At 42.7% G+C, this 23,520-nt stretch overlaps 1 protein-coding gene across 1 annotated transcript in view; it reads right to left on the bottom strand.

The window, feature by feature from the left end:
* Positions 1 to 23,520, bottom strand: part of NEO1 (neogenin 1) — a 176,430-nt gene that overhangs the window by 66,225 nt on the left and 86,685 nt on the right. The window contains exons 6-7 of the mRNA XM_042885655.1: positions 1,163 to 1,317; positions 91 to 211 (exon numbers count right to left, since the gene is read on the bottom strand). Of these exons, the coding sequence (XP_042741589.1) occupies positions 91 to 211; positions 1,163 to 1,317 (276 nt within the window). The remainder of the gene's footprint in view (positions 1 to 90; positions 212 to 1,162; positions 1,318 to 23,520) is intronic.

Here is a 23,520-nt window from a genome sequence, read left to right as displayed (position 1 = left end):
GAGTTACAGATAACGTGTCATGCAGAAAAGGCCCCCTGCAATTGTTCCCTCCTCCATCCTTTGGCATTAAAACATCACTGTTTATCTTACCGAGGTCAAGTATTATCAGCTGGGCTCCAGCCTGTGCATTTCCAACATCATTTTCGGCAATGCACTGATAGAATCCTTCATCTGATTTCACCAGACCCAAAACTTGTAGATTATGTTCTTTCTGAGGAGCAAAGGATAAACGCAACATTTAAAAATGGGCTGCAATTGCAAAAACAATGGTGTTTTATGACACATTTCTATGACAGAAGAAACTCCCGAACAGTAAAATACAGAAGCATATTTTGAGTTCCCGTCAGATTTCATCTCTTTTACACTGAATCCTCACATTATACAGCATCAAAAAGCAGCAGAAGCTCCTACTAATGGCTATCATTTTCTAGCATCACATATCACTGGCAAGTCATAACATTCCCACAGCCATCTTTATGATATTTTAAGCACTGCACATAACCACATAACTCACTGTTACAATTCTACAACCTCAGGTATACATAATTATACAGCCATTAAGTTCTAAGCTATGCCTCAGTAATGACTTTCACTACATCTAAAATTTCCCACCTGAAGCACCGGTGCATCAAAACTCACGATCCACAACTCAGTTCTATTTATATTTAAATCCCTGTTTGAAATTGTAATTTTCATCAATCACAGCTGACTGTAGCAAACCCAGTCGGTGTTCACAGTGAGCTCACATTCCAACAGGTGCAACCAACAATTTGTGTTTTGTCATCATGCACGTCCCTGTCTCTCATGGAAAGCCTAAGCTATCAAGAAACAGACAATTTCAGCTGCACATTTCAGCGTTTCAGCAATATGACCGAATTACAGAGCACTGTAGAATTCAAGAAACTAATTAATTCTTCCAGGCCTCAAACATCGATAGTATGAAAATAGGAAGCCGGTACCATGAAAGGACTTGGCTTCCATGCATATGTATCACGGAATCATAGGACCACCGAGCTTGGAAAAGGCTTCCAAGATCATCCAGTCATCACCTAGCACCAATATTTCCCACTAAACCACGTCCCTCCCTCAGCATGATGCCTAAATCAAAGGACTAAGAGTCAAGTCAGTAGCTTACAGCGCCCAAAACTGACTGCACACTTACAACGATTTTGAAGTAGTCACTTGGAATCACCACGTCTCCATTCTTGACCCACTTCACCGTTGGAGTAGGTTTTCCAGTCACTTCGCACTCAAAGACAATGTCCATAGATTCATGAGCATAAATGTTTGCAGGTCGCTTCAGAAACTCAGGAGGAACTGAAAATAAAAAGGAAGAAAGATGAGAAATGGTGTTACTATATAACAAAGGTAAAACTATGTAATATAGACTTTTTAAAACCAATGGACATAAAACCAAGACGAAACTTTCCTCGGATACCGACTGCTTTGAGTAACGTCTTACAGGCAGGTGTGACCAGTGTTATGTATTCAGTAAATCAGAAAGGTTCTTCCTGTAAGAACACAACACAGACCAAAGCTGCCACCTTTTATATTCAGAATGAGAAGAACTGAACTCAAGAACTTTCAAAGCCATAAAATCTCAACAAAGTCTATGGTAACACAATCCCCAAAGCACCCAGTGCACAGGTATGGCAAAAACCTTTGGCGAAAAGCATGCCAACCAAGGAGCATCCAGCTGTGTGCGAGGACTCAAAGCTTCTGCAGCTTGGTGGGAGGAAGAATTGCTGTCTGCAGGCACATAGAATTTGAATACCATCTACTATGAAGAACGTACACAAATTTATTTGCTTTTATTAAACTCGGTGACATGAGGGCAATTTGCTGACTTACATTGGTGGATCTGATTGTTCAGGTACCAGAAGAGTGAAAAGCAGCCTCTGCCCTTTAATATTTATCAAACAAAATCAATACAGAAGGGCTGCGGAGTTCAGGCAAATACTCTGCACATTTCACTTATCAGTGGTGTTTATCTCATACTAGGGAATAAGAAATCCTACTCTGTGCTAGATTCTACCTATTGAATGATCCATTTTCCTTCTGGTAAAAGTTTGTAGGTGGATTTAATTTCTTTTAAATCAGAAAGCTGGAGACAAGCTGCTCTCCCAGAACCTCACATTCAGGTTACAAATTATATAGGAGAACATTTAAATACGAAAATATTTACCTATGGAGTAGGAAGATGACTTAGCTGTCAGACACACGTAAACCTACACCAGGAACTACAGGAGGATGGTACACATTTACTGCTTCAACTCTTTCACATAGGAGCCCTTCTGCCTATGGCTCCCAACACCCACCCAGCAACCATTTCCAGAAATTTACCAAAGCTGCCATTAACTGCTTGGAACGATTCAGGTACTTTTGTACCCACCATCCACGTCAGATGGCTGCCACGACCACAACCTTCGTCCTCTTGGAAGCTGCCTTCTGAGTTTAGTGGTGACAAAACTGGGGCTAATTATTCTTTTATTTCGAATTTCTGTTCTTCCCTGACATTTTTATTATCCGTGATCTGTGCTTCCTCTCTGCTCCTGTCCCACCGCCCAGCCTTTATGTGGCCGACCCATCGAGCCCTGTGCACACAGGCCGTTCTGCTACCCATCACCCACACCACCCTCAGTCATCTCCCATGTTTGCTCAAGTCTGGGCTAATCCTTGCATGCAGCTGGCAGATGATTTGCACGTTGTCTCAGACACGTCTGACCACTGGCTTGAAAAACCAGCACGAACAGTGTTATTGCTACAGCAAACATCTTCCCAACTCATCTCACCACTGTAGTTGCTCTTCCCTGGATGCACCATGACGAGTTCTGAGCCAGCCTATGGCAGATCACTGCCCTCTCATCTTCAGCATTTCTAACTAATGAGTAATCTTGTCCCAGTCTGCTTTATCAGTGCTCTCATTTCCTTTCCCTCTCTCCCCACACAGAGACATACACACATACTCCAATTTCTGAAGAGCCTCCATGACTGCAAAGTAGGAACATAACAGTTGGAAGCATTTCCCCATGAAGGACTTGCATTCCTATTATGTTAACAGTCTTCTCAAAGTGACACTAATTCTTTAGCTAATGCATTAAATTTACAGGAATCCTAACAGACCCAAGCTAGCAACATTCACCATCAACTTGTATACAACTTGTTTAAAAAGAACAATCCATCTAATGATGTCAGAAGACACAAACTGCTGTACCTAGCAGCTCTGCCATGAAACTCAATGACGACGAGGGGCATACATAACAGAAGTCCTACAAAATCAGGAGTGGTGCTTACTACAAAATACAGCCGCTCAAGGTGGCCTTTGCTAGGGTTACTTTATCAAATGTACCATGATATAAATTACTTTTAACTAAATGACGTAATGAAGACATCTGGAAATCCCTCATGTTCCTTCAGCATCTGGCAGTGCTTCCACCTGGGGCATCATGCACAAGTGGGCCCTGTACTGAATCATAAGATCTGCCACAAAAGCACAAGTTGATCCAGACATCCTATCATCCACTCTCAAATATTTTTTACATAGGAGTTGAATTTTAAATATTATTTTTTCAAAATGACTTTGCTTTTCTGGCTTATGGAGGAAATGCCAAGCTATTTAGAGAGGGAAAATAATACCAGAAGCGCTCTCTTCCTTTATTATTATCCTTTATTTTCCCATTAATGAATTATAAAAGTGCATTTTAAAGGCATTTTTTAGTTTAACTATGTCAGTGTTTAGTATTCATACCAATTTACACAATGCAAGTGCAGATGATGTTTGTGGTAGAGAAGTTCAATTGATAACCAGAGAGCAAATGAGCCAATTACCATATAAAATAAGATTTGTAATGGAAGATTATGTGTCCCGGTACCAAACAGACAATTAAACTTCAAAGAAGGCTTGGCAGCTCAGCCTACTCCTCTATCCCTCTCAACGGCAACAGACAAACGGCGACTGGCTTGCACGATGCTCGCAGCATTCCATGTGCAGCACAGCACCCTAGGAGCCTCAGCACAAGGCATCTGCCTCTCTTTGTAGACAGAAGGATGTAGGAGAAGCAAAAGGCAGCGCAGGACTGCAGCTCTCCTTTGGTGCTTGTGCACCAGCACGACCAACACAAAGGAAAATGCTGTTATGTGCGGGTTCATTTTTAAATGGTCAAGTGTTAGATGCCTCCGAGTAAAAGTGAGGAATATTAAAGAAGCATCAGCTATGCTGAGCCTTACGGAAAGGCTGCTTCCTCAAATGTCTTTTCAGTGGTCAGTGGCTCTCTCTCATTAAGGCAGAAAGAGAACAATTTGGTGGCCTTCGGGGCTGCAGTCGAAAGAATCTATTTTCAATTGAGCCATCTGTACTGCTGCAAATGAGAGGGAAATTAATTACACCCATTCCTCCTCTCCAGCCCTCAAAAAGCTCTGCTTTCAGTCTTACAAGCGTGGATGGAAGAACAAAGGTTCCTAGCTTCACAACCTTACTTCAAACGTGAAGCCAGAAATGTGAAAGAAGCAAGAAAAGGCAACGCTCAAGTTCTGCACCATTAGAAAACTCAGTGCTTTCTGCTTGCTTAGTTACAGTGCAGTGAAATCTCTCTCCCAATACATTGCAGTGCTGCTGTTTCAGGCAGTCGCTCATTTTCATGCTCCTTACCTCCTCCCCACAGCCAAACCATCCCATTCTGCCCCAGCAGGAGGAAAACATCAATTTGCTGATAGTGGGAGAGCTAAGATAGCCACACAGAGGCAGAGCGGTGGTGTGAAGCGTGGAGGTCAGTTAGGCCTTCATAGCAAGAAAATAACACAAAAATACTCTAATACCTCCTTTAAAAGGAATCCCCAAATGAAGCAGGCATTCTGTGCCTGTGTCCCTCAGACAGGCGGCCAAACTGCCGTCTCACTTCCTCACAGGCACAGAACACGAGCAGTGCAAGAGCAGACTCCTCCGGGTGCAGCAGAAACCAAGATTGCAAACTGCTTCTCAAGGACTTACTCTGTTTTTAAACAAGCACTAATACTGCTGTTTGGCACAAGCGTAGCATCACACACAGAAAACACACACACACAATCAACTGCAAGAAATAGAGGTCTCTATTGCATCGCGTGGCTGTCCTCCATCACAGGCTGCAGCACCAGAGGACTGAAGTGCAGCATCACACTTCCAAATAGCAGTGGCTGAGGACAGGAATGAAGCAGTCACTGCTGCCTCCTCAGCCACCTCCAGCTGCCCCAGTGCACAAAAATTAGGAGAGTGTTCTCTGAAATCACACTATCAAATCTTAATTCTTATTGTCTCTTTGCTCTTACATATACACCTGTGCAAACAATTTAAGCGTTCCTCTATCCATCAATGCTCGCCATTCAAACACAAAAGCAATTTCAGAATCCAGCTATTCCTGCACCTCCACATCTTGATACACAAACAAAGCAGAATAGATCCTTCTTTACAATGTATCTCTGATGAATCACTCCTTAAGCACAGGTGCTCAAATGCCTTCAATTTTGTAACCATGCTTGGATGGATGCAGTGGGTACATTCCAACCTTCTTGCCGTTCTGTTCTGAATAAGCAGCATTTCAATTGTGGATGCCCCATCCCTGGAGGCATTCGAGGCCAGGCTGGATGTGGCTCTGGGCAGCCTGGTCTGCTGGTTGGTGACCCTGCACACAGCACAGGGTTGGAACTAGATGAGTCCTTTTCAACCCAGGCCATTCTATGATTCTGTGAATCAGCATTTCAAATGATAAGACCAGAGGAGTTTTAACCTCCTCTCCTGGGAAGACAAGATATTGTTAGGCAAATCCTATTTCAGAATCCTTACAAAGTTAACATTAATTTTAACAACAGAACGTTTGTTTATGAGCAGGATGTAACCGGAGCACGATGATGACAATGTTAATCCATTCAGCAGCACCTGGAATCAATATTAACACGCTCAGTGGCACCACTGCAGTACACAGACTTCCTCCAGAGCAACCAGTCCAGTGGCCAATTACAGCTCACACTTCTGCAGACAGCACCCTTCCATTTTGGTCAGACGTTTGCTGTCATTTGAAAAACTTTATTTTGCTGCAAATTCACCAAACCAGCAGCTGCTTTTGCAGGTAGCTCCCTCTCAGAGTCAGACCATACAGCATCGCTTTGGTGCTCGGGTTAAGTTTGGTTTTAAAGTTAACTAGAGAGAAAACTGCATCACAGTCACAGTGCATTCTACTTAGCTAACAGCAAGTTCCTTGGCCTGTTAGCTGAAACCAACGAATTTCTGCCAGCCAATTGCCACGACACAGCAGGCAGACTTTGATGGAAACGTTTTAAATTATTTGCATTAGCATATTGCTTAGGAGCACCCAGGGAGCAGACCCATTACATTAAAAACAAAGGCAAATGGTTTAAGTATCACACGCAATGCAAACAATTAAATAAGAGAAATTAAAGATAAATTGTAATGTTAAATTATTAAGAAGAGAGCAATCCACTCTGTTATGTTTTACATTCACCTAAGCCTACAAGTAAGTCTCCTGATTGTGGTATTAAAGAGTAATTACTGCTTAGGAAGCCTAATGGCCTTCTGAAGACGTTTGTTTCCAAAATGATGACTCTGCTCCAAAATGACATCTTCCACCTCCTGCCACTTCCTGCCCAGCACAAAGACCACGCACAGACTGCAGCCTGACATTAGAAGTTTCAGCTCTCAGTTCATTCTACTTTATTGCAAATCATAGAATCACAGAATGGTTTGGGTTGGAAAGGACCTCAAGGACCACGAAGCTCCGACTCCCTGCTGCATGCAGGGCTGCCAGCCTCTACATCCAATACCAGACCAGGCTGCCAGGGCCCATCCAACCTGGCCTTGAACACTTCCAGGGATGGGCCATCCACAACCTCTCTGGACAGCTGTTCCAAATGAGCTGGTTTCCTTGGATCACACCACAGAACAAGAGGAAGCTGCATTTAAAACAGAACTAGGAAATTATTAATTTTCTTTCTTGCAAAAGGCAAAGGTATATGGATAAGTACTTGATAGAAAAAAAGAAAAAAAAACAGATTTGAAGCCTCGGTAAGGCAGAAGTCTTCCCAAGCTCTGCACAGGGCTGTCATGTCCTTAAAACACACTTAACATGCGGCTGGAGAATTTGCACAGCAAACAAAAGCTGACAAATGGAACTTTTGAGAGAAATAGTCACAGAAAACCGTCAAATGAATTAAAGAAAACTCAGCGTACCAAGACACAGAGATTATAAAAATGTAAACTAGTACATGCACAGCATGTGCTATTGTATGAAAGCCAAAGTTTATGAACAGAAACTGCAGTCAGAAGAAGACAGTTTCTGTGGCAGTGACATAAGTAGGTTGCTCCAAAAGTAATGCTTCCTATTTATTTCCATAAAAACGACAATGGATACAAAGAGCACAATATCTCTATCTGACAGAGCAAATTCTCAGCTACAAAACACTCTTTTTCAGCACAGTCATCACCATTAGCCAATTCATGTGGATAAGCTATCGAGACGCTAGTCAACTCACGGTGTGACAGGTGAGCGTGGCCATCTGGAATGTGGCTTGTCCTCCATGTCACCACTGCTGAAATGCACCACTCACCCCTCACTGTGCTCACATCCACTGCTTGGTCTTCAGAAACACTCAGCGAGCACCAGTGAATGTCAATAGGTGCCATTTTTTTCACATAGAGGAATTTAGTTTCACACTTTTGCTCCATCCACACTTCCATGCCAGACCCCATTCTGTCAGTGTGTCCCTCTGGTGCCATCTGTCACACAGCAATGACACGGAAGGGACATTGGTTGGAAGGTTCAACCTGCACTGCCATACCACCAACATCCACCTCTGGCCAACATAATAAAATAGGAGGTGTAACTTTCAGAGCAGCCCTCTTCTTACCTTGTAAGACACTGAATGCAAGTATCTGTTTTTAAGAAGCAAATGACTGATGGTGTTTTTGTCTTAGGCAATCAAAGCAAACGTACCATGATAACAACACTTTGCTACACATGGGATGCTCACCAGCCTGCATGCTCTACTCCTTTAAAGGAGAAGGCAGGGAAGAGGGACCAACTATTTTTACATTCTAGAAGTGCCATCTCTGGTGGGCTATCTTAAACCAGTCAGATTCTGCTCATCAGCTGGAAAGGCACAAATGAGCACTCAATATTCCTCCTCGCGTGGCTGGGCTGGCGCTTTGCAACTTCCTTTTGGAAACTGCTAAAGCATGAAATATTCTTCAGAGGCCAGCCCCTAAATGAACGTTTTGGAAGAGGAAGAAACTATAAAAAAAACAACACAAAACCGATTAAATGATATTATAACCACTGAGAAATCAGATGAGGGTGAATAGTACAGAACAATTACAGTGCAAAATTATCTTGATCAATTGGAAAAGAAGAATAAAAATGTCAGGATAAAATTCAATAAATGTGTATTTCTTCTTCAGAGAGAAATGATAAACTGTACATTTATGGAATGGGAAATTATAGCAATAACCTTTGCAGACAAAGGCCTCAGAAACAAGGATTTTACCAGAGATCATAAATATGACCATGACCTGAGCATGACTTCAAAATCCCACCGTCATGAGAAGAAGTGAGCACACAGGGAGCAGTTCCTGAGATTCCTCTTCCATCCAACACCCAGCAACCCTCAGCTGGCCCCGCTTTTTGAGTGCCATATTTCAAGGCAAACATGGACTCTGATTTACAAGCAAGCTTTGTGAATGATCAATGACTCAGAAAATTGGCTCTAAAAGGAAAATGGAAGCCCTGGTTTTGGTTATTGGAGCAAAGGCAAGACTAAGCAATAATATAATTGGAGACCTCAAATAGCTGGAGACCTTAACACTTGCTGTAACAGAAAAATACTCAATACTTGCTGTAAACAGAAAAATCAGATGTGTATATAAATGCCATTTCTTGCACAGGGATAGCTCTCACACAGGATACATCTAGATCCCTGCCCTATTCTGAAAATGATAACACTCAAAACAATGCATTGCAAGGCTGTGAGATGTGAGCTTGGCACCTCGATTTGGATAACTACGGAGATATGTATCCACAAGCAGAATGGTCTGGGAATATTTCCAGGTGCAGAAACATACAGCAAGTGCTGAGTGTGCCCTATACACTAGCAATACTTTTCTTCGTATTTCTCACTTGTGGGGTGCCTTTGCAGTTGCAGACCAATTCAGGACAGTAACTGTATGCTGGCAGTAAGGCTTTGCCAAGATTGCAATATCACCCACACCACCCTTAATCCCATCCCTATAAAGGGAAGTGCAAGAACTGGCCATGGCTGTCAGCTGATCTGTTTGGCAATAGCAGGATGCGTTTAGAAATTAAACCACCATATCTAACCGGCATCTGCAGATGCAGCAGCTGCTTTGCAGGGCTTTCAAAGTCACTGTGCTCTGATAGCTTGCGAACAAAGGTTGCTTATCAGTAGGACGCATCCAGCAACAAAGAAACCCAGCAAAGGTTGCACAGTGCCACACAGCAGCCAGCTGCAGGTATCAAGGAAACAATTGTGAGAAGAGCGAAAGCATAAGCACAATGCAGCTCCAGACATTCTCTTTGCTGATAGGAATCCCTGCAGGAGGGATTTCTTGAGAAAGAAGAGCTGCCTTTGGGTTTGTTATTCCTTGGCTGCCCTCACTGCCGTCTGCTCCCGGGGAAGCCATCAGCAGCCCCAACACGCACCACATTAAGTTCCAAATTTCAATGTCACTCCCTGAGAAAATTCAGGAGATGCTACGTTTTCTGAAGACTTGCATGTTATAACCTCAGTATTTTATGCTTGTGCAAGGCCAGGCAGTTCAGAGCCCACTGCCACGCAAGCAAAGTTAGAAGTACCTTTAACTGCACACGTTGCTTTGCACTATGCTACATGGCACTTGTACTTCAACTGCTTCACTCCTTGCACAATGCAGCTCTGCAGCATTCACTCTTACAACCCCACTCCACTCCAAACCAACAGCAGTGTTTGCCAACACAGCCCTCCTTTCCCAAGGCCTCACAAAAATGCTGAACAGCGTCCACAGTTTCCCAGACTTCCCCTGAAAGCCTTAAAAACCCGATGTCACATTGACCAAATATCTTCTGTCTGATTTCTTTCAGACTGATTAGCCAACTTAAGTGATAGGTTACACACGACACGCAGGATTTCACACTTAAACTCCTTGAGAAATGTTGAGTGAATGCCATCTGGTCGGGATGATTTGTTACTGTTCACTTTGTGGATTTGCTCTGAGATGCATCTCACTAGCTCTGCAGCTGCAGGTAGCTTCTCCGACACGCCTGCTTGCTTTCAGAAAGAAAATAAAACAGAAGCTTCCGGCTCTGCAAAGCACATGGATATCCAGACTTCACTTTTCTGCTTCAGGCCATCTTCTCACTCAGTCATCTGCTGACCCAATGCCTTCTTTAACAGGCTTCCCATCTCTGACAGGCTTGAAATTAATGTATTAGATTTCTAAGTTATTAGCAGATATTTCCTCAAAAGATCTGTGCTATTTTACTTGCATATAGATGCTTTTTGCTTACCCTACTGTTAACAGATTTATGGCTGGTAGGGGTTTTTCCGGAATTGTTTCAGACAGACATTAAGCATTCACAACCCTCATGCAGTTCCTTGAACAACTGCCATGCCACCTGCCGACCTTCCTAACACATCCACTGACAACAAGGTATTACACCTCCTCTCATCTCTGAACTTGTGCCATTTGGACAGAGGTTGGTTGGGTCACAGGGGAAGAATGAACATCCAGAAAACAAAGACTGCGGGGCTCAACTCACTAAGCAGACCAAGGAAGAAAGGGGTTTGGCCAGGAAACTGCTACCTGACCACCAAACCTGACCAGCCTGCCTCGGGTTCTGCAGCGGCAGCTCAGCTCCAACACACAACCGCTCCTTTTGGGGAATGCTGCTTCTGTGCAGCTCCTGCCCAAGCTCAGATTGCACCAACTTGGTGTGTGCCTCAGCTGATCTTCTCCACTCCCCTCAACAACACAAATAGCTGAAGAACATGCAAACCTCAGAGCAATGGGTCAGCCATCAGGCAAGCATTTGAGTAAGCATGCTATGTTATCTTAAAAGCAGTGTAACATTCCTTGTTTCATGCAGATCAAAACCAACCAGGAGGAGCTCCAGGCCACCTCACAGAGATCCACAGCTGGACAATGAGCACAACCCAGTACTACAGCTGGCCAACGTGCATAAGAACAATGTGAAGCAGTGCAACTGGGAAAGCAACACAGCTGGTAGAAGTTTCCTTTCAGACAGCAGAACAGCAGTGCATAGGCACACTATTGCAAGATAGTCCATATATAAACAAAAATAATTGAATGTAACCCCTGCAAATATCAGCCACAAGGATAAATAATGATAGAGGCATTTTTTGTTCTACAAGAATTCTCTGTATTTTGCAAATTTCCCTGAAAAAACTATTTAGCTGCCAATTAAACTGGCAAGTCATTGATGATGAAAACTCTAAAAACCACAGTGGTGGTCCTATGGCATGTATAATGGCCATGGGTCAGTTACTGGTCAGTTATCCTCAGGATACCCAGCCCCTTGAACTGTAAAACAGGAATAGGGAGCAGAGTAACTCCCACACAACTCAGGAGGAAACAGCAGCCTGCTGCTCCACCTGGGCTGCCACAAGGGACCCACCTGAGGATGCTAAGGGAGCTGTTGGAAGCGCTCACCAAGCCGCTCTTCATCATATATCAGCAGTCCTGGTCGGTGGGGGAGGACCCAGGAGACAGTCAATGTGATTGCCATCTACAAGAAGGGCCAGAAGGATCTGGGGAACTTCAGGCCTGTCAGCCTGACCTTGTTATGGGGAAGGTCATGGTACAGATCATCTTGAATGTGATCGCTCAGCATGTGTGGGACAACCACGGGTTCATGAAATCAGCTCCTGCTTGGCCAACTTCATCTCCTGTGACCAGGTGATCTGTTTGGTGGGGGAATATACTCTTTGCTGGGTAACGACTAGCTGGGGGGGGCTGAAACAGAGTGGTAGTGAATGGAGTTAAATCCAGACCATCATGAGCAGTGCTTCTCAGGGGTCAGTATTAGGGCTGATCTTTGCTTGTGATCTGCATAAGGGGATAGAGTACACCCTCAAGTTTGCAGATGACATCAAGTTGGCAGGAAGTGTCAACCTGTCTGGGGGTAGGATGGTCTGCAGAGGGATCTGGATAGGCTGCGTTGATGGGCTGAGGCCAATGGGATGAGCTTCAACAAGACCAGGTGCTGGGTTCTGCACTTCGGTCATAACAACCCCACGTATTGCTACAGGTTGGGGCAGAGTGGCTGGCAAGCTGTGCAGAGGAAAAGGACCTGGGGGCGTTGGTTGACAGCCTGCAGAATAGCAGCCAGCAGTGTGCCACACCTCAACTGTTGTGCTCTGTTTTGGGCTCCCTCACTGCCAGAAAGACATCGAGGTCCTGGAGTGTGTCCAGAGAAGGGCAATGGAACTGTTAAGATTCTGGAACACAAGTCTCAAGGGAAGCAGCTGAGGGAACTGTGATTGTTCAGTCTGGAGAAAAGGAGGCTCATAGGAAACCTTATCTCTACAATTTCCTGAAAGAGGCTGGAAGGAAGTTAGGACCAATGTCTTCTCCCACATATCAGGAATATGATGAGAGGGGCTGGACTCAATGAACTCTGAAGGAACCTTCCAGACCCTACAATTCTGTGATTCTGTGAGAGGTAATGACCTTACCTTGTGCCGGGGAGGTTCAGGTTGGATATTAGGAAAATTTCTTCTCAGAAAGAGTGGTGATGCTTTGGAAAAGGCTGCCCAGAGAGGTGGTGGGGTCACCATCCCTGAAGGTGTTAAAGGAACACTGAGATGTGGCACTGAGGGACATGGTTTAGTGGCCATGGTGGAGAAGAGATGGCAGTTGGACTGGACGATCTTAGTGGTCTTTTCCAACGTTAATGATTCTATGCAAGGTAAGAGTTCAACTGGCCTGTTGTTTTATACTTACTGGATCATGGGGTGGAATGGGACAACAACCTCCACCATCAGAGCTTGGGAGCTGGGTGGGGTCATTTGTATTATACAGCATTAGTCTACTAAAAGAAAGTGTGACTGTGGGTATGTACAAAAGCTGTACTTGAAAGGTGACGCCTAGAGCAGAGAGAGCAATGTCACAGCACTATCACAGCTTTGATGTGCGCAAGAGGTGAGGAGAGGGCAGAGCCTGAGAGCCACGTACCACAGCCAGGAGGATGTGGTCAACAAGAACCGAGCCTTGGCACAGGCCACAGGTCAGCAACGACAGGAAAACAGCTTGAGAAACTGCAGCAGAGGCCAGAAGTGGTTGTGCCATTCTGTGACAGCTGAAGGCCAGCCTTGCTACCAGATGTGAGACAAGCATCCAGCTGTTTTCTGAGTTATTGCTACAGGTACAGCCACTGCCTCCACCTACACTGAGTGCCTTCGTAACGACAAGTTTACAACTTGCCAAAATGTGAGTGCGACCAAAGTTCCAGAGGCATTTTCTTCTTTGAACTTCATTTTTCAGAACCTCAAATCGTTAAGTCTACAGGTGTTCAGATCTTTTTGAGAAGAGAAGGAAAAAGAGATGCCAGGAGAGAGGAGAAGAGACTGCTGAAAAGCAATGATGGACATGGTACACAAGAAACATCAGCACAGGTTGGGTGTTTTAGCTGGGACAGAACAGTTGTCTTCAAAGTATGGTGCTATGTCTTGGTTTTAGGGAAAAACCATGCTGAAAATACACTGATGCTTACAGTTGCTACGAAGCAGTGTTGTTCAAAGCCAAGGCCTAAGGAGCTGGGGGGGAACAGAATTAGGACAGCTGACTGTCCCAAGGGATACCCCATAACATACAGCATTGTGCAGGAGGAATTCTGAACAGGGTTCATCTGGCTCTCTTTTTCTTCTGCTGCTTGGGAACTAGCTGGGCAGTGGTCAGTGGGCGGTGAGTAACTGCTTGTGCTTCACTTGTTACATAAACGTATATTAAAAATGTATATATGTCATAATTATTCTCTTTTTCTCACTAAATAGTTTTATCTCAATCCATGAGTACTAGCCTGTTTTTTTCTCTCTGATTCTCTCCCCCATCCTGCTGGGAAGGGAAGGGAGTGAGAAAATGTTTGTGTGGTGCTGAGCCACCTGCCAGGTTAAACCACAACACTGAGACATCAGAACAAGAGGAGGGCAACAACGGAAGAAATTCAACAAGAGGTGCGCAGCACTGCCAGCTTTCATCCCACATTCTCAGCAAATTGATGTAAATCTCCCATTTTCATCTGTCCCTGCAACACAGCAAAGAACCTCAGACTGCTCAGGGCACAGAAGACAGGTAGCTGTTATCCTCCTGGTTGGAGTGGCAGAGATGAAGCCAATCCAGCTTTGGACAAGTGACAGTGCTGTGACCTGGGTCACAGCCAGACAGAGCGGAGCTGCTGGATCACAGCTCTAAAGGGACATATTACAAGATGCATATTCTGAAAAATCACTGTTTAAGTGTCTCAAAATGGGCGCTAAAACAGCTGGATGCATTTCATCTTGATTTTTCCATGTCTGAGACAATTTCTAAAGTGGATTCCACACCACTTCATTTCAAAGCGTAAAAATAGATTCATCAGTGGCTATTAATGTTTCAGATTCCATGGTGCCAAATAAAAAAACTGAAATAAATATGGATTGGAACTGAGAACTACCATGATACTATCCTCTGAATAAGAAGAAAAATCAAATAGTGACTATTTTTACCTGTACAACAGTTTATGAAGTTTGTGTGCTGCACAAAGCAGTAAGATGCTGGGGGGAAACAGGCCCAGAACACTTCATATAGCATTTTCATAATTTCCCCTTGACAAGGGGGAAGGAGGAGATGATGAATTAAAGACAGCCAGCTATCTTAGCCTTGACATTTCCCATTTTTTGAGTATCTACCTGTGCAGCCTTCACAGTGGGGCAGTACATTTGTCTGCAGGAGGCTGAGAAGCCGGCAGAGGCCAAAAAGAGCACAATTTTAAGATAACTTCAAATATTAAGCTGTTTACTTACTGAATACAGATTGGCACAGATCACTTGGGAGAACAACAAACTAGGTCTGCAAACAGTAACAGTAATTGATTGGATTCACTGCTCCACCACGTTCCTCTCATCTCTGCTGTAGTGCAATGTGAGCTTCCGAGAGCACGCTACTTTGGGAACTGGGCATATCCCCACAGCAACCACTCATTAGGAACAGGAATTTTTTTCTGCTTGAGTCAGAAAAAGAGATGGCAAGTTTATGTTTTTCCATTTTTTGGGTTGCAAAGACAAATCCAGCACGCTTGCTTTATACATCAATTAAGAGTTACCCAATTGCTTTCATTTCCAGATCAATGTATGCAAGCCTATCCACACATCAAAGTCTCTTCTAATTTACAAACCCTCAAAATAACCTTAATTACAATCCACTTCAATAATAGCTTCTATATAAAGGAACAAGTAAACATCTAGGACTCCGCAGACCAAAAAGAAACAAACGAAAGGGATACAATAAAGGCCTACAAAAATTGTGCATCCTCTGGTGGGGGAGTAAGAGCCAATTGCTCCATGCAGTAGAATCTCCCATGCAATCTCCCATGCAGTAGAAAACAAAAAAAAAAAATAAATTGAAGTTAACAGTGACTGGATTTGAAACTAAAAGATCTTGTTGGTCTTTGCAGTGCAATGGGATGCTGCGGGTACCAGACGTTTACATTTGGGTGCTATAGACAGACCAACAGAAAAGAAATCTACTGGAAATTGCTAAAGAATGTAGAAACCTCACGTAGCTCAGAAAATCCCAGTGCTGAAATGAGATTGTGCTCAAGAGAAGCACGTATATTCTTTCAGCTTCCTTAAACTCTCTCTGCCATCTGCTTTTGGGCAACGTGGGGAACAAGATATCAAAGAGAAGAGCTTGCCAATTGGTCTAGTGTGGTCACTTAAGTGTTTCTGGGTTCGTGTCTTTCACAAAAATGTGTGCATAATAAAACTGATCTGTCCACAGTTTTATCACTGAGATGACTTTAAACAGATTGTCATCATGGCCATGGGAGGAGTTAGAAGGGGACTGATGCAGAACATCTTCCTATTTGTCTATGATTGAACAGGAACATCCCCCCACGCTGTACCGCAATGTTATGTTCCGATTTGCTCTTGTTGTAAAACATCAGTTCCTAACAATTTAACCACGTCCAGATACAAGAAGAGAACTAATGAGGCAATCTAGCTTTGAACTGTATCATCAGTTGCACAATAGCAACTCTAAATTATCTTTCAGATTTCCAGTGTTGTTAATGTCAGAATTTACAGACTTCACTGTCATCACACTTCAAGAATCAGTTCTCAAGTGGCAGCTCTATGTGAAGCCAGGGAAGCCAAGCTGCATGCCACAGTGCATTCCTCCCTTAGCAGAAGGTTAGCCAAGAGGGCTGTGGCTTGCAGGAAGTCCCCCAGTAAGCTCAGCCTGCTCAGTGTAAACCTAAGCCAAAATAACCAAGTCCTGGGATTAATTTCTGCAATCTGAAAGGAAGAAACTGACAGAAGCAGAAAAAAATCTGCATGATTTCAAAGCACAATTAGGAATTTGCCAAAAGCCTGCATTTGCAGTTTGCTTATCTTGAAACTGTACCCAGTACAAAAGCCATTGCTGTTTCAGTTACGGCATCTCACAGGAAGCAAAAGGAACTGGGGCAAAGCACATACCTCAGAGTCAAGTTCTTTAACAAAATAAAGTCCACTAAGTGTTGGATTCCTCAAGAAATCACAGAATTTGAGATGCAATTCTTACTCAAACAGATTTTGTAAATTGCGTGTTTCAGAAAACAATCCCTCCTAGCAATCAGGAACAGAAGACTGCAGAGCAATCATAATACTGATACAAAGCAGTTATTGTTCATAAATTAGGAAGAAGTGATGTAAAATCTGGATTATTCTCATTTCAGTGTATTAAACAGAAACCACTTTATCACAGATAAAGCAGCTGAGCGAGACCAGGCAAATAGCAAAGACACCACTCCTCTTCATAACCATCATTCTTCTGCACTTCTACTTGGAAAGCAATAACCAACAATTAAAATCCACTATGAAACTAAAGAAACCAAGGCTGAGAGCTGCAAAGAGATCAGAAGAGATCAGAAGTCACAATATTTTTTCAAGTGCTCAAACTCCCGATTTAACATTACCGTATCATTACGAGGTTGATGGCAGAGCTTTATGAACAGTATTACAATATAAAAGAGCTAATGGAATCCACCTAAGCAGCATTACAAAATCTGTATTTCTTCAATTCCATCGCGCTTGCTTACAATCCAGCTAAATTTCACAAAAGTTAATTGGCAAATTATTTAAATCCTCAGTTCTCTTGCTTATAGTGCTCCGAGTTGATGCCTAACTATTGCAATTACAATCAAAAGAGGGAGATTAGCAACTCTGACAATCAATCCTATAACAGTTAAGTACACTAATGATAATTTAAGCAAATTAGTACAGCAATAACCATGCAACATTCAGATTAAGCTTATGTCTGGAAGGAAATCTACAGTTAATGCCAAGGACAGATGTGCTGCGTTTCAGGAAACCTCAGTAGCCTGATCTTGTACAGCAAAACCTCTCTCTCTCTTCATCTCCACAAAGCTTCCAGTGATTTTGTGTTTGTTGTATTTTTCCTCCTTCCCACTCCATACTTACTACTCTGGAAGAGCTCTCCAGCCTTCAACCAGTGAGTGACTCAACGTGCAATGATTTGGGCCTTTTGTATTTTCTACACCAAAGAGAACGCAGTAGGATAGTACCCACGTGTTCTAGTTTTCTGCTACTTTCTCACTTAGGAAAGTGAGAAATGGTTTATGTGCCATTTCAAATTGTACTCAAGGAAGCAAAATGGCAACAGGTAAATGCCATAATTGAGAGCTACGTTGTTGTTGACACTGTCAGCAAACAAAGTTATTAATTTTACACGTACTGAAAAGGCAAAGAAAATTGATTTCCCAAAAGGAGAGTGAAATGGCAAAATGCTATTTTAAACATTCTCCCCAAAGCCGCACACACAACTTCTGGTAAAACATCTGATTTTACTGAAAATGTATGCTTAGCAGCATTACTTAACTCTCAGAAGCTGTGAACTGCTGAACCCACCTCAAAAGAGAAGGCTGACATTTTAAACTGCACTTCTAGTCTTTTTGCTTTGTTGCTGCCCTCAGGTTCTCGAAAGACAGCATGCAGGCTTGCAAATACAACTGCATCGTTCACTCCTCACAGGATAGTCCAGTCTGGTTAGAAAAAACAGCCAATATAAAAATCTTCCCCTGCCATTAGGTAACCATTAATGAGGTTGCTGCACTCCCAGTTTCCTTTACATGCCATTTTGCATCCTGTTCACACTACCTGACAGCCTCCCTTCCAACATCCTTCCAAAGACAGAGCCTCCCAAGTGTCACCAAAGGGCAGAAATCACACCTGCCTCAAAGCTCCTTGCACCTTGTGCAACACACCGTGCTTACCTTCGTTTCTTCAGTTCCATTATCAAGTTCTGTTTATAGGATAAACTAAAACTCCACGGTGTTTTTTCTTCTAAATTATTCTCATCATGAAGAGAAACTCATTAACTACAAGACTGTTAAGGGAATAAGTTAACACTGATAACCCACGTCCTTCACAAATTTGTGAATTGTTTCATCTTTGTAACTTTGGCATATACTTCCCTAGCAAGGGCTTCCAAGGGCTCTGGTTTTTATAATAAGGCATCTAAGTAAGTGTAGCATCTAGCTCCCATTAGAGAAATAAATTATCCTGTGGTATGAGAGCCAGCTTAACTATCATGAAAATTTAACTTAAAAGAAAGCATGCATCTACTTAACGTTATGGTCTCTCCCTAGAGATTTGCTCAGTTATGCAGCACTTCTATTTCAGAATAACCCTCAGATTTCATCACAAATTTTGGGGGTGCAAAAACATTGCAGAAATGTCTTTTGGAATGGCAATAAAAAACCTCACAATTGCAACCTACAAATTCAAGAATCAAGCTTAAAGCTTGATTCAAGCAATTAAATGTGGAAGGATGACCCTGATACACAGACAAAAAATACTTGCCATTTAGGGCATGATTTCTATAAAAAGAGTTCTCACTTAGAGGAAGAAGGCATTTTAATGAGCTTCTTAGTTCACACATTTAAACTCTTTGGAAATCTTTCACACTTGTGATTTAAAAATTACTACTGAATCTTTCATCTTTCACTTTTAATTGAAATTTTAAACGTCACGTCTTTTTCATAGGGATTAAAAACAAAACAAAGCCTATACTGTATTTCATACCTCCTGCAACCTTCAGTTTTTAGCATGTATTCAAAAGCACTAGGAACAAAAGCTGGGCTACACAGTGCCTTACCTTCGTCACATCACCATAGCAGATTTACATCTGTTATAGTATCGAGTCAGTTGTGCATTCAATATTCATTAATCCTCTTGTCTAAGTCACAAGGAACACAGTGGCATGCTTCATGCAGTGTGCATATGTGTTCGTGCATGTCATGCATGGCAAGGCCACACATGGAACTAAATCCTTCTGTTCCAAGCAATATAAAGGACAGCACTTTATCCAGAAACAAGATGAAACTGGTAGGAGAAAATCCAGGTAGCAGGCTTAACTGCATGCCTTCTCAGAATTACAAGAAAAACGCTCAAGAATATTATTTCAGAGAGACATTTTAATGCAAGAGGGCAGTCATTGCATAGTTGCTGAAAACTAGGGAGCAGAATATTGGCTAATGCAGGACTGCCTGCATCCCCATTTTTAAATAGTGCTCCATTCCTCATCACTGTGCAACTGACACCAAGGTCAAGTTGTTAGGTCTTACAGCAGGTAAATCCCACTTTTATTGAAGGTAAGACCAACACGAGAGATTGTGTCAGCACTCATTGTGCCTCCTACCCTATTTGAGGGGTAGGAGCCCTGGCTACAGGTTTTTGATGCAACCACACCTCTCTTAGCTTCTTTTTTTCCTTCTGGAGTCTGAAGAAAGCATCTTTGCTAGCATAGCAGACACATGTAAGGCACACATGGCTTCCTTAGTATAAGCAGCACTCCTTAAGTACTGCTCATGCAGACATAGCATTTCTTAAACCAGAACCAAATGTAATGGTATTTTGTTGCATTTATGCAACAAGCCAGGGCTGATTCAAGAAAGAGAGAAAAGGATTAAGTTCTTTCCAAACAACTGCCACTATGAGGTATTTCCACCATTAACATAGAAAATCTCATTTATGTTAAAGCGAACCTGGGAAAAGGATGGACAGAGCAGTGAATGTGTCACTGTGCACTAAACGTGGACAGGATCCCATGCTTCCTCAGCCTCACACCTGGGGTTTCCAAGTGCGGATCCCCACGGAGCTGACAGACAGACAGCATCTCAATTCATACTCATAACCCTGGCAACCATGCATGTGCCTACGTCTTCACCCAATAACAGACAAGGAATAAGGATACCTTCTCTATCCACAAACAGTTAATTAATGATAAGGTTAAGAGTGTCTTTGAGAGAGAAATGTCTTAAGAAGATCATGCATTTATGTCTAAGAACATCTGTACTGCCGTACCTTTAGTCACCCCTCTATGTGTGTTTCTCTTACCTCAGTAGTGCTCTGTTGCCCTGAAAAAGCACTGCAGTACACCCAAGGGCTGTACTGAAGGCATATGACCAGTTTAAAGCTGGATGAATGTGTGTCACATTTTGGGTGTTGTTTTTTTTTTTGTTTTACCCTCTGTCCTGCAGCCTGGTCTTGAAGATTGCCTGAAGAGAGGTCTTCAGATAAACAGGTGACTAATTTTGCAGTTCTTCACTGAAATACATCTTGAGTTGGAAGAAGAGAAAATAAATATAAAACTTGGACAAAAATGTACATCTTTGTAACTGGCAGGCTAGGCCAAGAAAAGTAATGAGAACAACCTTATTTACTTTTTAAAAACCATTCTATAGGGAAGGTATTTCTTTCCATAAAGCAGCAGCTGGTTCAGACCCCCATTAATATCATCTTAATTTATAAGAAATTCTAGCTGAAAGAGAGAACAGCTTTTACAATTCCCTTAGTTCAATATCAGTTTCTACACTGTAGATATTCAAGCCACTGCTGCTTAATTTAGTAACATTTTCACTATCCCCAAGGATTACTCGAGAACATTTAGAACAAGGAAAGCCATTTGTGCAAATTGTATGGGTTATTGATAATTTGGTTTTGGCTTTCTTAACGCTATTTTCTCTCTCCCTCCATATATATATATAAATAAGATGAATCACAAAGCTTTTCTTCTTTTAAAGTTCACGGCATACCTCATGTTCACTGCATGGGCAGTTCCAAGGCATTACCTCCCACCTCCCCTGACAGTCTGTTTGATAACTGTAATGCACCTCCATAACACAAAGAAATTTTTTCTACATGCAATCAAGTTGTTTAATGAGTTACAGATGTTTCTTGCAGAAAAGCCTCATAATTAATGGTTGTCAGTTACTCAGAGAAGACATTCTTGAATAAAAAAAGCCTACCTTGCAACATTATTATTATTAACATTACCTAGAGATCGTTCTGGCTTCACTTGCATCACCACGTTACCACCATTGGGCTGCTCCTGAGAGCTCATTCCCAAAAACAGAACTGCCACTGCTGGGAAGAGCACGTGCTGCAAGCTGACGTTTCTGGATGCAACAGGGGCATGACATTCCCAGTCAAGCATGATCAAAGAGTGGGATTCATTTCAGGTTTACGAGCACTGTCTCTTACATCCTGTGCCAGCAGCTCACAGGGATGGTACGCCCATTTCCAGTTCCTGGCCCTCGCTGTCAGCAGGTGGGTGCTGTGCTCTGCCAGCTGAACACAGCACATTGGCAGCTCTGCTGCACAACATCTTAAACAAAAGAATGATGTGGCTTGTCTGAGTGGCTTGTCTGTGAAGCCTCCACAGCAGCTCCTCAGCCTGTGGGTGCTTCATGGGAGAATGGTGAATGCTGTGAAGCACATTTGCAACCTTTGTCGGGTTTCAGAGATCATCCTGTTAGGCTCTGTTCAAAGGCACACCATGGGGCAGCTGCCCCAACCCCAGCTTTTCCCTGTTCTGCAGCAACATCCCCAAACCTTAATCATTTGGGCTGCTGCAAGGTGATCACCTTGCACCTCCCTCCTTCAAAGTCCAAGCAAAGTTCATTCATCATTTTTGGAAACAGGATTAAAGAAATAAAATTATGTCCCTATTAAGAATTGTGGCAAGCTTTCTCTAACAAGCCTCAGCATCATACGCCTCCAACAAGTGGTGAGAACTGGACAGATCAGTAGGGGTGCTCTGGGCCATCTCCATAACATTTTGTCTATATCTGGGCACCTCACAAAGTCAATATCACTGCATCAGTAATGTTAAAGTAGTTGTTTCTGTTGTATAAAATAAAAATACAACAGCTCACTGAATGCAGAGTATGATTTAGAAAATGAGCAGCTCTAAGCTGAGACAGAGGTCCTGCTGAGCCCAGGAGTCCTGCCAAACTGTGGTGGGCAACAGAAGTTAGAGCACAATATAGAGCACCACAGTATGATCTGTTGCAGGATGGAAGGAACGTTTTATTTTTGTGAAAATTTAATGGGCACATCTCATCTCCTAGTAAAACCTGAGCAAATTCTTACAATATGCATACAATCTTTTGTCTCCCTATCCCACGCACATTTCTGAGTATGTGTGAACAAGTCTTTCTAACACTACCCTTGAATGAATGTAAGTGACATGCAGTAATGACTGAAGAAAACTATCCACACTCATATTATTTCCATCAAATCAACAAGTAGATTAGGCAGCTCCATAAACGTGAAACAATACTTAAAACGAGCAGCAAGGACTGTCAAAGGCTTCACTTACTACAGTGAAGTGCAATAGTGAGTTCAGCTCGGATACCTTCCCCTCATTAGACTGCACTCACTGCATTTCTTTGTAGCACTTGAGCAAAGATCAGTAATGGAAGTTGTGTTACAGTTTGAGATGGAAGAAATAACATCTACAGAGCTGAAGTACTCTCTTTACTGTTAATAGCTGCATCTCAACTACTACAGTTTTAAGATAACCAGCACAGATGGAATAGCTAGTCCCAGATAGGAGTCTCTGAGAGCAGGAGGGTTAACACAGCATCTTCTGAACCTCTAATTGAAGTGTGGCCTATGATCAAGATACAGCACAGGGCTTAATTAGAAACAGAAATCAATAAAGGTAATCTAGAAGGTATGAGAAAGGTTTTAGCAATTTTCAGTGTTGGTTTGAATTTCTCCCCTAGAACTGTTTCCAGTAATAATGGAAGCTTAATACTAAAGTAAGAGTCACCCCGACGTATCATTCTGTTGTTACACAATTTAATGCACTTTTCAAACATCTACAGTTTCCCAAGGAGGATGGCATTAACTCTTATCAAAGCGCCTGCAGCAGAGGAGATCTCAGATGTACTCTGGGAAGACAAGGCTAACGTCGTC

The sequence above is a fragment of the Lagopus leucura genome, unplaced genomic scaffold, assembly GCF_019238085.1.
Source record: "Lagopus leucura isolate 7727_CA_CO unplaced genomic scaffold, USGS_WTPT01 Super-Scaffold_100052, whole genome shotgun sequence".
Lineage (NCBI taxonomy): Eukaryota > Metazoa > Chordata > Aves > Galliformes > Phasianidae > Lagopus > Lagopus leucura.
This window is presented reverse-complemented; position numbering and strand designations above follow the sequence as displayed.